The 16,893-nt window shown below is 40.9% G+C and overlaps 1 protein-coding gene across 10 annotated transcripts in view; it reads left to right on the forward strand.

Annotated features, from left to right (window-relative positions):
- BICD1 (BICD cargo adaptor 1) overlaps nucleotides 1-16,893 on the forward strand; it is a gene marked incomplete at both ends in the record, with an annotated part of 175,661 nt that overhangs the window by 77,624 nt on the left and 81,144 nt on the right. For 9 of the 10 annotated variants that reach the window (XM_082043189.1, XM_082043192.1, XM_082043194.1 and 6 more), the window contains one exon: nucleotides 16,003-16,215. The exons of the other annotated variant lie outside the window; for it this stretch is intronic. In XM_082043189.1, coding sequence (XP_081899315.1) covers nucleotides 16,003-16,215 — 213 coding nt within the window. The remainder of the gene's footprint in view (nucleotides 1-16,002; nucleotides 16,216-16,893) is intronic. 10 annotated transcript variants of the gene reach the window in all.

Raw genomic sequence — 16,893 nt, forward strand, 5'->3', positions numbered from 1 at the left:
TGAAAGGCTAACAATTAATGGAAACTACTTATGATAATCTGTTTTGCATTGAGGAAGTCCTGATTTGGTTTGGGATCTCAGTAAGAAAGGCACCCGATGTGTAAAGCTGGTTAACTACATTATTCAATAAAGGATGGAAATTATAGAGAGAGTGATAGCAACGTTGCATCCTTCCTGGTGCTGGGACCTGCCTGCTGTGGCATTGGGCAAGTCTGGTGGCTCATGGCATGCTGTGTTGTTCTCATCCATGGTGAGTGTCACCAGCCCTTCTGTTCACCTGCTACTCTTATAGCGTCTTCATCATAACACACATTCATCAATGAAAAAGCACCTCAGATAACATGCTCTGCTACCTTATGTCAATAACATTATAGTTCTTGTACAGGTGCACATAATATTTCAAGGACAAGAGAATGCTCTATACATGTACTTACAATTGAGTATACACTGTATATATATACTCAATGATTGTCTATGCATTGATTATGTGTACACAGATGAATTATACTATTGTGTCAAGCAGTGGTACGGAGGCACACACTGGAGAAGTAGTTGTGGCTACTCTGCTAGGGCTGGTTGGTATTACTGGCTACCCAGAGCACACCTGCACAGGTGAGGAGGAGGCAAGGGTGTGGGTTGCTAACTCCTTGTACCACACTCTTCCGGCTACACTGCTACAAAATTGAAGGATGAATAGGAATTTTTTTGTTGTGATGAACACCTTTTGGCAAAATACCTGCTGTGTTAGACCTGTTTGCCCAGTGAAGCCAGTGTAGTTCAGGTAATAAGAAGAGGTCTTGTAATGAGTTATAAATGTTAGAGAGGTAACATTTGCCTCTGAAGTGAGGCAAACTGTTAGTGCTTCTGGAGACCTTATGTGAGGAGGTAGGTGATACTCATTTTACAGAATCTCTAAGATGCCTGACTTCTACCTACCTGCACTCATTCTGTTATAGATTTCATTCACTCACACTATCATACACAGATACTTTCCAGAACCGAGACATGTATGTGTGCACAAGTAGTCACATTGGGATCATTTATGTGACACAGGGGACTTCAGGTACACACGTGTCTTGAGTTCTTTTTGACTGGTAATGACAAATTGTTTTTTGACTGTATTTGTTAGGAGTTGATGGTGGTTTTGATGTTGTGCCTTATATTTTGTTTCATTTTTCCACAAAAATCCTGAATTTCATTGTTCTCTTTTTCCTTATCTGGATATTTTATGGATCCAATCCTGTTCTTTATTATTTTGACACCTTATCTTTAGGTCAGCTTGTTATTCCTTTTCTTTTTCATGAAATCACATATACGGCACTGCTACTCTTCCTTTTAATCTGTATTCTGCTGTTTCTTATGGTGTGTGCGTGAGCACATCTGCACTCATAGGCAAATATTTCCTTTTGTACTTCATTTGCACTGATCTTAACGCTTCTGTTTTAAATGTCTTCAGAAGAGTAGGAAATCATTCACCTTAAGCATTTGTGGAAGGCACCAATATTTGCGTTCTGATGTTACAACTGCACAAATTGCCATCGGACTCGTGCTGGAGCACATTCCTTTGTGGTTTGCTAAAGTATCAAGTTCAGAGATGTGTGAAACTTCCTTTCTGGAAAAGAAAAGGAAAGCTCCGGCATCCGGTGCCGCGACAGATTTAGCTTGCTAGCTAAGCACTCCCTCGCTGGCTGCTGACTGGGGTGTTCTGCCGTCTGTGCTGCTGATCCTCTGCTCTGCGGGAGCACGGACATCATTGCTCCCACAAACAGGCGTCAAAGGAGAAAAGAAGACTTCCCATTCCACTAAAACTGCTGTTGTGAGAAGAAAGAATCTAATGGGAAAAATCTGATGATGCTGGTGAAGTAGTTTGAAAGCCTCTGTCAAAATAGGACTGCCTCTGAAAGAGCTGAGATTTTCAAAAGCTAGTTGCTTAAACTGTTTGCAATTTGCTTGAAATTTCCACATGAACAAATATAAGTGAACCAGGAGCCGGAATACACTATATCATCCAGAAATAAATACCCAGGGGTAAAATCTGTGCTCCCGTGAAGCCAATGAAAGCTCTGGTTACTTTCTCACTAGAACTGGATAAGGCATGGATACTTGATTTGCATATGCTTATGCAATTATTTTACAGTCTGGAAGACAGGTCACCCTGAGACAAAGCTGCTGACAAAGCAAAACCATATTATCCTCTTAAACTTGTTATCCTTTGCAAATTGCTTTCTGGGACACAACTTAATTCACGAATGGGAGTTTTCATCATGAGGCAATATTATGTGTTTAACACTATGTCAGAGAACAAGGCTGAGAACTAATTATGATTTTGGCTGAGCAAAGACGGGCCCATTCTATAAATGTGCCTGCAACCCTGGATGTTCCCTGGATGATCTCACCGGTTTGCTTGTGGCTTTCAAATCCCATCCTTGCAGCAGTCACCTTCCTCTATGTTCATGTAGTAAAAGGAAAGTAGTGCTGGGGACAGCTGAGTCCTTAGGCAAAAGCACTGGAGAGCTGTGCCTGAACAAATGGCTTAGATTGCAGATTTCTTGTTTATAAAGCTCAATCTTGGTTGAGTTATTGCCTTTTGCATATGTTGGGATGGTGCATGGGGCCCTGATCAGTTTTGGAGCCCTGTTGCACTAAAACAAGCAGGCGTACAAATGCAGAGGCATGCCCTGACTTCTTCAGTTTGTCGTCAGGTTGGCTTTAGACAGGCATATTTGGTGTGAATACAGTAGTACTTGGACGAGTACCAAGTCATCTGCCTTCTCAGGCAACCTCATGTGTCAGACAAGTCCCCCTCCTCATTAGGAGATGTGCTGGTCAGTGGTGTAAACCAAACTCCTTTCCTCATTATCTTTGCTTAAATAAAGGAACATGGGTTTTGTTGTATTTTTTTTTTATTTTGGAGGCTGGGTTTGTGGTGTGGTGTTTAATTTATTTACCCTATACAAGATTACAAAATGTATTGAAGGTCCCTGTGGATTATGGTGGGGACAATTTATAGCAATCCCATTCTTTGATTCTCCTTTTTTTTTTTTTTTTTTTTGGATTAAGTGAGCAAGCTGCTGTTGCTGTAACATGATTATCGGTACCACCATATGCCTTAAAATCTCACTTGGTCTGGAGGCGTGAGATTATCCAGCACTTCAAGTAAGCACCCAGCTGCAATAGCATTGTGTGAAACAGGTGTGTGCGCTGCATCCATCAGTGCTAATAGAAGCATAAAGTTCCCCATGGTAAATCTGTGGCTGGCAGCACTCTAATTAAACCTTTCTTTGAAAATAAATGAGAGGTCTGTAATTTTGATCGCTTGTTATGAAGGGCATGCTTTTCTTTAGAGATTTTTCCAACTTAAATTTTTAGGGGGTTTTATAAATCCTTGAAGCAGCACAAATATCTGAGTCATCTTTCTTTCTCCTTCTAAGCCCTTGGTTTAGAAGTTATTTTTCTAAAAACACCCTCCCCTGGAACTCAAATAGTCCAGCTCTAGGAACTGGAACATGGAGCACTCCATTGCCAAAGCCCAATCCTGATTGCTACCTGCTGACATTGTGTCATGTGCAGTCACAAGAAAAGAGTCTTTTTCTGTTAATCAACTATAGAGTAGTCAGAACTTCTGTGCTGGACTATAAGTGATGACAGACAAATTAAGACTTTAATAAGCACAAGTACTTTAGTGAGGTATATGAGAAACAAGTGTTGTGTAAGTATAGTTGTTCATGAGATTTTAGCAGTTTAGAAGATCATCTTTTACTGCCTTGACTGCTGCAGACCTGAGCTAAGTCTTGCCTGGTTACTAGGACTTTGGCTTAGACTGAGTCCCTCTCTCAGGGACTGATCTTTATGATTGCTGCCAGAAAACTGCTAGAGAGTGCTGCTGTTGCAAATAAGCAAAAACTGAGGTCTATTTGTGCTTGAAATCAACTCTCCTAATGTTGACATTTCTGGTCTCTATATGCTCCATTATATTTAAATAATGAGATTTTTTGTTTGTTTGTTTATTACAGTAAAACCAGAATGGTCTTGTTTTTTACTGTCTCCATTTCTAGACTAGTGTTGAAGATACCTAAGAAAATGGCCAACCATGAGTTGTAGCTCTTTCAACTGTCTGGTCCATGAGAAGTGGAGTGGATACCAGACCTTCCAGCATATGAAATTGCTCTGTTAATCATAATTTGGCTGGTAAAGGATTCCTGAAGATGATCTTGTTCATCCAATGCTTGAAGCTCAAAGTAAGGTGTTGCTCAGGATCTTGTCCCAAACAAGTTTTAAAAATCTCTGAGGATGGAGATTGCCCCCCCACTGTGGGCACTTATTGTGGTGCAGGACCACTTTCGGGGTGATATATATATATATATATATATATATATATATTTATTTATTTATTTATCCTGGTGAGAATTTCCTCAGTTTCAGGTTGTGACCATTGCCTCCTGTCCTTTCCCTGTGCATTTCTGAGAAGGATCTGACTCTGCCTTCTCTATCCCCCTTCAGGCAACAGAAGAATACAAGTATGTCTTCCTTAACCTTTTTTACTCATGCTGAACAAACCCAGTTCCCTCAGCCTCTCCTTGTATGCCATGTGTTCCAGATCCCCAAACATTTAGCCTTTGACCTACCTTAATCCAGGCAGTAAAGCACTTTGGCATGAAAAGTCTCAGACTCCAAGCATCAGGGAATGTTGGGATGAATCCAAAAGTCGGGTCTCTCTCAGAGGTCTGTTTTAGACATATAGAGGTTTCCTCTCTAGGAAAAGTTTCAGGCACTCCCAGCAATGAAACTCACTTTGCTTTCCTCACTGCTGTTCTTCCTGAGCTGCTCATTTCATGGAGCTGTTGACAATGAACCTGAAATAAGGCTCATTGCTGTGCCTATAGAGATAGGTCTGCTTCTTCTACTCCCATGTGCTGCTTTGCATTCAACAGCATGTTTTTAATTTACTATTGTGTCTCTCAGGGGTCTAAGAGCATTCTGCAGCTGTTCGGTCAGCTTTGACTCTCACTTCTCTGAATAACATGCTACTAGATGGCTTCACATTGTGAACCATCGCACATGCTGGGAGTGGGTCTCCTGAGAGGCCCATCTGAGTGCAGTTAGCTCTGTAGGTCTGTGCTTGCATCGTATTCTAAGCAGGATAAAGAAGATCTACTCACAGCCAGGTTGGTGTTTTCGGTCACAGAGATGGAGCCGTTATGCTCAGCCTGTTGGGGAGAGGGCAAAGGCATCAAAAGACCTACTTCTTTTTGAGTGATGGATAACCCCCCTCTTTTCACCCATGCAGTTTATAAAAACTGTAGAAACCAATCCCCTGAGAGGGTCATGAAAAGAGGATTGCAAGTTGTTGGAAAAAGTAGTATTTATGAGGATGGGGATGTTGGTGTTTACCTGTGTACATGCTGTATGTACTCAGTTTTCTTCTGCTGCATTTGGGGACCCCACCTAGCTGATGACTCACAGAGACAGGTAAGCCACAAGGATGTATTTTGAACAAGTTTGAGAAACATGAAGAAAGGTAGAGCAAGTCTTTATGCTTTTCTCTAAATGTCAGTTCAAGGATAAGATACTGCTACTTTGATTACCTGAGACTTTACAGTTACAGTGGATTCAAAGAATACCTTAAAGGAGACAGGTTTTTTTTCTTTGTCTGTGAATATGTGGAGAGATGAAATTCCCATTTTGGCTTCTAATTTCTTTTGTTTGTATGACAAAGAGATGCTTTATTCTAAGCATAGTGACTTCTGCCAGAGGGTGACATTTTACAGTGCTTTGAAGATGAGGTTCTACCTGTGTAATTTGTATTCTTACTCAAGAGAAGTTTCCTGTTCTTAGAGAAGAAAATTCTTCATATTGCTGCTTGGCAAAAATGCTACAACTTACTATATACTCAGGATACATAGCTTTATATCTCTGATTATTTTTTTTTTAATTGAAATAAAATAGTGCAAGACATTAAAAGAAGAGGATGTGAACAAAATTGATGTTTTAATGCTTCCAGGATGTATGTAAACACAGCTGAGTGTTTTGAAGCACAAGAATACCATTTACTTCTAAATTTGAGACTAAATCTCAGAATCCCTCCTAAAGTGAGGCCCAGCTAGTTTAAAACTTTCAGGTGATTCAGTAAGCAGGTAACCTACAGGTGTGTAAGTAGTTCTGAAAGATAGTAGAAACCTAGCGTTATGCCAATAAAATTACCGTTTTCTACTCAAAACTTGTTGCATATTTTGAGGCATACTCCTTACATCTGCAGCAGATGCAGATATAGGATTTCTCCATTGCTTTTTATACTTTGGTCTGCAAAGAGCGTTATCTTCTAAGAAGCAACTTTCTCTTTCCTTACTTCATTCAGCTTCACTGGTTGGTGTGCATCTGCGTCTAGGGCGCAGGTGTCAAACACACAGCCCGCCGGCCGGATCTGGCCCCCATCTTTGTTTTACCTGCCTCGGCACTTACCCGCCAGCAATGCCGAGCTCCTTGTCCCCGAGCTCCTGCCAGCGCTGGTCACACGTGCAGCGTGTGTGACACGTATTGTGCTGCAGGAGCAGGAAATGGCGGGAGCTGCGGCTGTAGCTACAGGAGAGCGGTGAGCCTGTGTGAGAAGAGTAATAGGTGACACCGATGGGGACACCAGTAATTGCCCTGGGCATTGAAAGACCAGACAGACAAGAATTACCTGGGCGAGGATGGTGGAATAAGGAGAATGATCTTCATGGTGGGTGATAAAAGGAAGATTATCAGCAGGTATGTCCACCCCTAAAGGAACATTCTCCTTATTCCACCATGGAAGAAAGAGGAGAATGTTCATGCCGGGGAACAGCATTAAGGAAAATGTTACTGTACAAGGAACTGCTGATGGGGAATAAGGAAAATGTCCATGGGATAGATGGAGGGGGAGAATTGATGGGGAAAGAGTGACTGTTTATGGGGAAGGCGGTTTGAAGGAAAGGTGAGCCTCTGTGAGAGGGCCTGACTATTATTTAACCTGGCCCTGAAGGACATCTTGGTCTTTTACTTAGGTGGCACACCATACCATCTTTGATGGAACAATCTGAACCCCAAAATGTCCAGTAAGAGAAAAATTGATGCAGAAGGAAGGCAATTTAATGATAGATAGAAAAGCGAATCCATATTTATGTTTCAGGGAGAAAAAATAGTATGTCTTTTGTGTTACGAGACAGTGTCATTGATAAAGGAGTACAATGCTCGTAACCATGTGGCAAACACAAGGCCCGTGGGCCAAATCCTAAAATTATATTCAGCCCTTTGAAGGCAACCGTGAGGCTGATGTGACCCCCAGTGAAAATGAGTTTGACACCCCTGGTCTAGGGCATGTTTGTGTCCCTACTCCTCCTTTCTTCCCTCCTCTCTAGAAGCGGCACTCTGGGCATGCAGCCACCCCTTCCTTGTATGCTGCTCTGGGATAGTCCTAATTTGTTGTGATGAGAGTCCTTCCTTCCTCCCCCTTGTCGTGCCTTTGCAGCTGGAAATAATCTTTCCCTACACAATACTAACATTGACATTTCTCTCTGACAGAAAACTACGGCAAAAGTAGTAGCAACAATGTAGAATGCAGTTGGTATACTTCATGAATTGTTTTTATTACTCACTAGCAACATGGCTTTGCTTAGACTGCTCCTAAAATGTGCTATAATTCACTCTCAGGATGGAAAATGAATTCACCTATGGGGAGCTAATGTGAAATAACTAGAATGTCCCAGCAGGCTGATAACTCTTAAAGAACTGGATTTTGGCACGCATTCTTTGCACCTTTATTCAAGCAAGAGCACGAGAAGGGACTGAAATTATATCAGCCATTTCATAGCTAGAAAAACAGAAAAAAGAAAAGCAGTGAGAAATGCAAAAACAGATCAAGTTTTAGTGAAACATGAGATTTTGCTGTTTAGTGTAAAGGTGATAGAGCCTCCGGGGAACGCATGTTCTATCTCAGATTTCAGACACATTTTGTTAAAAATAGTATCTTTGACAGTCTTCCATGTTTCTTCTGGTATTGCTTCTATTGGTTTTAATTGGAATTTTGTAATAGCTGGATGTTGGCCTGATAATAGTGGGAACTCATAAAAGCACCAATATAGGCATTGGTGCAAATTTTTAAGCCACTTTATGTTTCATTAATAATGTGTGAATTATCTTGTTTATAGAAATAATTTAATTATTGGCCATATTCAGCTGCTTTAAAATTACCAGCATGAAGCTAATTAGTTGTGTTGTAGATAAACGGTGCTCTTTGTTACAAGCTTCCCCTTTCTTGTGTTTTCTGTGCCTGGAGGGAATGCTCAGGACAGGGGAATTGAAATCCTCATCTAGAGTGCTGTTAAAGGCAATTAAATGGAAATTCTTATTCACTCCCCTTTTTACTGGATTGCTGTTGAACAATGGAGGTTAGAAGTGAATGTTCATTTTCATGGTAGTGCTTTCTTCTTCGTGTCTATAAATATTTCCTAACCATCACATTTAGGAGTATTTTTGTTCCTTCTTTATAAAAAAGCAGCACGGTTGCCAAAGTCCTCGCAACGTGGTGTATTGATTGAAACCAGCACAATATGTACTGGGACTGCAGAAGCACGGCCACCTCTGTAGCTGAGTTGAATGTAAATGCTCATTTCCCCCAGTGCTTTATGAAGGCTTTGTTGATTAGCATCTGATATATGAATTTCAACAGGCCTGGAGACAGCGTAGGAATCTATTGAAAACAAACAGAAGATGTCCACACTGTGCATGCTTTTATCCAAAGCTTCCTTGGGGAAAAGACTATGAATTGTTGACATTTGTCCTACTGCTCTGCATCTGTAAACAGTCTCAGTATTACTTACGTTTTTCATACATCTGATGTCCTCAGTATTTCTGGCATAGATAAAACCTCCAGTACCTTGGTTTGCAAGTCTTTTTTGTGACTTAAATCTCATGCAGACTTTAACTTACACGACTTTACCGTTGCACCAGCATTTGCATGATTATTGAATTTAGTTGATTAATTAAGCTGGTATTTGGAAATAAAGTTAAGTGCTTTTTACCCATAGGAGGTAATAAAATAGCTCCTTCAAGCCCCATTTATGGATTTATCATAGTTCCCTATACTGTGCTCATAACTATATTGTGTCTCAGATTGTGAATGGGTATATCGTAACAGTCCTTTTCACTGCATAGCTGTTACTGTTCTCTATGTTTTTGAAATGGGAAGTTGAGAACAATTTCCTTAAGGACCTATCAAGTGTCCGTAGCAAAGCATGAATTGAAAATAACTGTCCTTTAAAGTTTAAATTAACAGATTAAAGTTTAAGTTAACAGATTTCATGAGAACAAGTAAGGAAATCCCATTTTGTTGGCTCACTTCAAACAAAGTATAACACATTTAGCATTTTTTCTCCAAGGTGGAACATATGAAGTAAAAGGCATCTTGTTACATTAAAAAAAAAGGAAAAACCCAAATACACATACAATAGCTTATGAATGTTGTCTGGCATGTAGTAAGAAACTGATCATCTTGAGTCTGGAAATTATGAAATGACCAATGCTTAGACAGTTGCTGTGATACAACTGAATTTTGATAAATTATTTCATATTCCTATTGACCAGGGGACTAGTTAAATCTAGGAACCTTTTTTGCTGTTCTGAACTGAAAGAGGAATTAGTGATGGGATCGAGCATCTTTCTGTCTTTTGCCTCTCTGTAGGGGAGTTTAGCATCGTGCTTTCTTGAACACAAGAGGAATCAGACAAAGGGGACACTTCTGTAGCTGAAAAACAGCAAGCTTTTTTCAGCTAGCCTGTCAACCCAAAAGTTCATGGTCTAGTTTTCTTGCCTCTATGCCCATGGCGATTCAGGCTGTGTTCTCAATCTGGTTTTGAGTTTTCAATCTGCCTGCCTTCATGGGCTGTTCTTCTCAAATGCACCAGTCACACAATACCTATAATTTTTTTTTCTTCTGTCATTAAGCATGCATCTGTCTGTGTTTTGATTACCATGTTCCTGTTATTTGCATCTGAAGACTTTAATCATTGCAGTATTGGATTCCAAAAGGAAACTTTTTCACCTCTCTCAGCTGTCTTAACTGAAGATCAGGAGGTGATGTCAACTACATAAAGATCCAGTCTAAATTATGAATAAATTTTAGAGGCATAAAACTTTCCCACTTTTTAAGAAAACAGATATAATATGACTGGGTCTCATCAGTCATTTCTGCAATGGGGTTGTCGTTTGCAGTTGCATTGCAACACTGCCAAGAAACACAAGTCGCATTTAGACTCAGTGCTACCTCCTGTGTTCTTCACAGGAAGACACAGTCTGTGTCCAAGACCCTGGATTATTTGTGTACCCACAGTGTGAGGGACCAGGGAATGGCAAACAGCCAAATGATCAGAACAGAGCACCGAACATATGCCTGCAAGAAAGCCCATGAAAGACACCCAGTTAGGCTGAACGCTGGCTTGGATTTATTAGCAAAGAAACTGTTATGAGCAGGTTGATTTTAGCAGTGTTTGGGTGAGCAGGGTGCAAAATGGTGGAGGTAAGTTAAGAAAATAATGTGTCTAAATGTAGACCTTACAGGGGGTGGTAGTTTTCTGCAAGCTGGTTTTGAGGGCTACAATCTGCTCAGCCCAACATCTCCCTGCTCAACTTTGTCTAGAAGGGATTTCCTCACAGACCTTTGGCTGCCACTGATTGCTCCTTGGCAGAAAAATGGCAGAGAACCCTGAGCTTTAGTTGTGAAGAAAGGAAAAAAAATATATAGTAAGCTTCAAACAAACAAAAGCCACCAACACAAGCAAACAGAAAACCAACAACCAAAAAACCAACAACCAAAAGAAATGAAAACCCCCACCTATCTGAAAGAGATACATAGAATTGCAAGTGACTGAGGGCATTCAGGTTGTGCCACAATAAGCCCTGTCTCTGACATTAACCACAGTTAGGCATCTCTAGCAAATATTTCCCTATGTGGTGCCATACTGACATTTGCCTCGGAAATATGCTACCCTCCTGGATAATCCCAAACTATTTTTTCCCTGCTTTTGTGTTAGGAATGTGGAGGTAACTAATACATAATACATTTCACTTTGCAGCAAGTTAGCAGCTGAAATAGGCAATCATTTGAACAAGTTCAATGCTGTTGCATTATGCATCGGAAAAACCACAGCAAGTGTCAAAGCCTTAAAGGTAGGCTGCCTGCTCATCCTGATAGCACTGAGGTCATGTTTTATTGCTTGTTAATCATCACAGACTAGAAGAGAGAATTTCTATGCAAACACTGCAGAATTCCTGCCCCAGGAAGTGGCTAGTAAAAACAAAATTGAAAGTCAGAAATAGCGTCCTTCATTACCTATTTAAGTTTTTAGCTGATCTTTTGTACATGCGCTGCTATCTACACCTAAATTAGACATCTAGCTTCTCTTTTTCCCTTTTTTTTTTCCCAAGTGCTAAATATAATTTTCATTTTACAAACACCATTTCATGTCACTCACTACACATTAGCTTTCTATTGCTGTTTATATATGTCATATAAATATTCTTACATATGTTATTCTATTGCTCTTTTACAAATCTGTGCCCACTCATTCACTGCATTAATTCTTTCTTGCTTGTTTGCTTCTGACACGGGAATTTCTGTCTAGGGTTATTTAGAGTTCAATGGCAAATGGCCTTTTCCTCAAAGGTTGCACCTTTTTCAATGATCAGACTGACCTCTTAACCTGTGTGTGCCCACTGTTGCCATCCTTTATCATGCACTCAAACAAATATTGATTGTTATTTTATCATTCTCAAATTCACATTCTGAGATGCCCTTAAAAAGTCATGATACTGTTATACAGTTTTCAGGTCTCAGAATATATATACAATATTTAATTGCATCTTTTTACTCAGTGTTTATGACCAGCTTACAAAACCTGTATCTCCTAACTCAGTTAAGGGCATCCTTTCAAGCAAAGTTTTGAGTGAACTGATGTAGTATAAGGCGAAATTCGGACTAGTATCTATTAGGACAGTCTTTGTCGAAACAGTAAATGTACTTCAGTCTTTGTAGCTGACTTGAGCTATTGTGCCTTCATTGGGAGGGTGTTTCTCAAGGGAATAGAAGCCATAAAGGGCTATACAGCCCCCTACGAGTCCTGATTTGAATTTGGAAGATGATTTGCTTTGTCAGAAAAGCTCTGCAGTGCAATTCTGAAACTAAGAGCCACCAAGGTGATTTTTAACGGGTTTTCATGAGTAGTCATACCACGCAAGGCAGCACCATACAGAAAAGAACCACAGTAATTAATACGTCTGCAAGATATCACAGTATCACAGTATGTTTGGGATTGGAAGGGACCTCAAAAGATCATCTAGTCCAATCCCCCTGCTGGAGCAGGAACGCCTAGGTGAGGTCGCACAGGAACGTGTCCAGGCGGGTTTTGAATGTCTCCAGAGAAGGAGACTCCACAACCTACCTGGGCAGCCTGTTCCAGTGTTCTTTCACCCTCACTGAGAATAAGTTTTTTTCTCAAATTTAAGTGGAACCTCTTGTGTTCCAGCTTGATCCCATTACCCCTTGTCCTATCATTGTTTGCCACTGAGAAGAGCCTGGCTCCGTCCTCATGGCACTCACCCTTTATATATTTATAAGCATTAATGAGGTCACCCCTCAGTCTCCTCCAAACTAAAGAGACCCAGCTCCCTCAGCCTTTCCTCATAAGGGAGATGCTCCACTCCTTTAATCATCTTTGTTGCCCTACGCTGGACCCTCTCCAGCAGTTTCCTGTCCTTCTTGAACTGAGGGGCCCAGAACTGGACACAATATTCCAGGTGTGGTCTCACCAGGGCGGAGTAGAGGGGAAGGAGGACCTCTCTCGATCTACTAGCCACCCCTCTTCTAATACACCCCAGGATGCCATTGGCCTTCCTGGCCACAAGGGCACAGTGCTGGCTCATGGTCATCCTGTTGTCCACCAGGACCCCTAGGTCCCTTTCCCCTACACTGCTCTCTAATATGTAATTTCCCAACCTGTACTGGAACCTGGGGTTGTTCCTGCCCAGATGCAGGACTCTACACTTGCCCTTGTTAAATTTCATTAGGTTATTCCCCGCCCAACTCTCCAGCTTGTCCAGGTCCCGCTGGATGGCAGCACAGCCTTCTGACGTGTCAGCCACTCCTCCCAGCTTGGTGTCATCAGCAAACTTGCTGATACTACACCCAATTCCCTCATCCAAATCGTTAATGAATCTATTGAATAATATTGGCCCCAGTACTGACCCTTGGGGCACTCCACTAGATACTGGCCTCCAACTAGACTCCGCACCATTGACTACCACTCTCTGGCTTCTCTCCTTAAGCCAGTTTGCAACCCACCTCACTACTCTATTGTCTAGACCACACCTCTTCAACTTAGCTGTGAGGATGCTGTGGGAGACTGTGTCAAAGGCTTTACTGAAGTCAAGGTAGACCACATCCACCGCCCTGCCATCATCCATCCAACTTGTTACATTCTCACAAAAGGCTATGAGGATGGTCAAGCATGACTTACCCTTGGTAAAGCCATGCTGACTGCCCCTAATAACCCTCTTATCCTTGATATGCCTTGAGATGGCACCAAGGACAAGCTGTTCCATTACTTTCCCAGGGACAGAGGTGAGGCTGACTGGTCTATAATTACCGGGGTCCTCCTTCTTGCCCTTTTGGAAGACTGGAGTGACATTTGCTTTCCTCCAATCCTCTGGCACCTCTCCCGTTTCCCAAGACTTGGCAAAGATGATGGAGAGCGGTCCAGCAATGACTTCAGCCAGCTCCCTCAGCACCTGCGGATGCATCCCATCTGGACCCATGGATTTATGGATGTCCAGACTATTTAATTGCTCCCTAACCTAGTCCTCATCGACTAAAGCAAACTCCTCCATTGACCTGGCTTCATCCGGGGTCTCAGGGGTACAGGGCTCCCCAGGACAGCCTCCGGCAGAGTAGACAGAGACAAAGAAGGCATTCAGTAATTCTGCCTTCTCTGTATCTTCTGCCACCAGGGCACCTACCCCATTCATCAGTGGGCCTGCGTTGCCTCTGGTATTAGTTTTATCTGCTATGTATTTGAAAAAGTTCTTTTTGCTGTCCTTGACCCCTCTCGCCAGCTGTAATTCTAAGGAGGTCTTGGCTATCCTAGCTGCCTTCCTACATCCTCTAACAGCAGCCTTATATTCCTCCTTTGGATTGGCGCTGTTCTGCTGTGTTTTGATTTTTCCTCTGGACATGTGGCCTTAATATTTTTCTTGTAGGATCTTAATTAGACTGATGCTTTTTGCTCAGTCTCAAGTTAGGAACAGTGGGCCATCAAACATAAGTATGTAGAGTAAGATATTGGCAGTGTTGCTGAAACAGTCTTCTTAGATTCATAGATACAGTGACTGATTCAGTGCTGAACAGTTTCATTAAATTGAATTTCTTGTTATTTGGAAAACCCTATTTGGCAAGTTGCTGATGCTTGCTATTTCAGTAACTTGCAGTCTTTTGAGAAGACAGCTGGGTTAATACATTATTGAATATTTTTAGAATCCTTTAATGCTGAGTTCACAGGATTCTCTAAGTGAAGTAGACTTAAAAGATAAAAAGTTTTTGAACAGGGTTTTGCTTTGAAGTTTCTAGGGGGCTGCTTCAGTCCTAGTGCCAGTAAAACTTAGATTGTGTTCTGAAAGGCTATAAATGGCAGCAATAAAACAATGGATTTAATTTGGCAAGTAGTTCTTATTGATGGGAAGGCAAAGGAGGCCACTGGTTACAGGGGGTACAAATGTATACTCTGCTCTGTGGTTTCATAGGAATAGGTAGATATTAGGCTTTTGGGGATAATTTCCCACCGAAAGAATATACATGACCATGACTTATATCTCTCTCATATTGGGGGAAAAAATCATGCTATTTCAAACACATTCTTTTTGAGTTAAGTTATATGAGAGAGCTCTTGCCTATGTTAGGCTAAATATTCTTAACATTAGATGCCTTCTTTTGCCTTTTGCCAGAATTAGGCCATTTCATTTTCAACCATATGTCTCTTTTTAAAGGTAATACAAACAAAACAGACTTTTCTTTTATTATTTTATTACTATTTTAATTTTATTTTTATTTATATATTCTCTTGTGCTGTTACATTTTTTTATGTCATGATATTATTGCAGGTTTTTTCTCCTCTGTCTTTGCTAGTTAAATGGTATCTCCATCACCTCTCCTATCATGGCTTGTACTTTGCTTTCTTCCAGGTTGCTTCAGAATTGTCCAAAATACCATCAGAAATTGTCACTGAGAAATATTGCTCTATGAAACTGATCTCTCTAAGCCAGTAACAAGAAAAGAGGAAGAGAATCACTGAAAATTACCTATATATTTAGAAATTTCTTTAATACTTAAATATTGCTTCTTTACAGCAGAAACAGAAAATACTGGGTACAAATGAAATGGAGGGGCTTTCAAACTCTGTGTTTTGTTTACCAGTGGCCACTGCTTTGTACTCAGACCATTTATTTTTTCTTTCAAGTTATAGGAAGTTTTTTTCCATACCATGAAGTCAGCTCCTATCATAAGACAATGTTGAAAATAGAAAGGAATTTAGAAGGATTTGTCAGCTATTTATGCTCTTTAGAACAAAACAAACCACACATTGGTTTTGCAGAACTAATGAAGAAAGGAATTGACAGATTATCAGCTGACCCTCATGCAGCAGAGTTAAACACTGGTGCTAATTAGTGGCTAGTTAGCAGAGCACCATCTTGATCTCAGTGGAGGTCGCCTGGATAGGGGCCATAAATCCATACTGCAAATGAGAACAGCTTCAAGATGCCTCATTTCAGCTAAATGGTGTCCCTCAGCTGCTGGGAAGCTGCTAAGGCAGTATTTATTAGGTCAGAGTTTGGAACTCACAGATCTAATTCATTCCTGCTGGCTAGGCAGCTGCTTGTTATTGTTGATGATTTTTTTAGGGCTTCATTAGTTTTATTCTGTGTGCTGTTTTCCTCTTGCAGGCATTTGGACAGTCCTTCTCTATTCACCGCAAGGTGGCTGAAGATGGGGAAACACGTGAAGAGACTCTCCTCCAGGAGTCTGCATCAAAAGAAGCTTATTACCTTGGGAAGATTTTGGAGATGCAGAACGAGCTGAAGCAGAGCAGGGCGGTGGTTACCAATGTCCAGGCAGAGAATGAGAGACTCACTGCTATTGTCCAAGACTTGAAAGAGGTAAATGGGGGTTTGCAGGGAACAGGAGGCTGAATTTTCTTGGAGAATCATGGATGGCATGGCTCTGAGTCATGAAAATACCACAAGAAGTAAAAATGCTCACCTGCCAGTCTGTCATCCCAGAAACCACCTGGCCTGAGTGAACTATAATTTTGAAAGGAAAAAAGTGCCGCTTTTAAAATTATTTTTAAACAAGAAAAACCCCTACAAATACAATAAAACCTAATTCAGGAAGCTATAAATTCCCAAGTACTCTTAGCATTTTGCATTGCATTTTATAGCCCCTGCATATAAGTGAATTTTATATAAACACATTTCCTGCATATTTATGATATTAATGCAATTCCTCTCCTTCTCAACATTCACGTAATTTCTCAGGTATTCTGAGTGTTTAAAAGGTCTGAAGACGAGGTTCTTAGGGACATGGTTTAGTGCTAGAGTTAGGTTATGGTTGGACTTGATGATCCTGAGGGTCTCTTCCAACTGAAATGATTCTATGATTCTATGATTGGCTAGAATTAAAGCATTCACCAGTTTTCTTCTACTGCAGAGCAAAATTAAAATGTATGCTCATGTTTAGAAGATGGGTAACAATAAGGAAGCCAAATGTAGTTACTGGCTATATGGGACACAGTGGTTATTGATTAATTTCGGTGGATAATTTAGTAATATTTTTAT

Source organism: Streptopelia decaocto, assembly GCF_964273445.1.
Source record: "Streptopelia decaocto genome assembly, chromosome: 1".
Lineage (NCBI taxonomy): Eukaryota > Metazoa > Chordata > Aves > Columbiformes > Columbidae > Streptopelia > Streptopelia decaocto.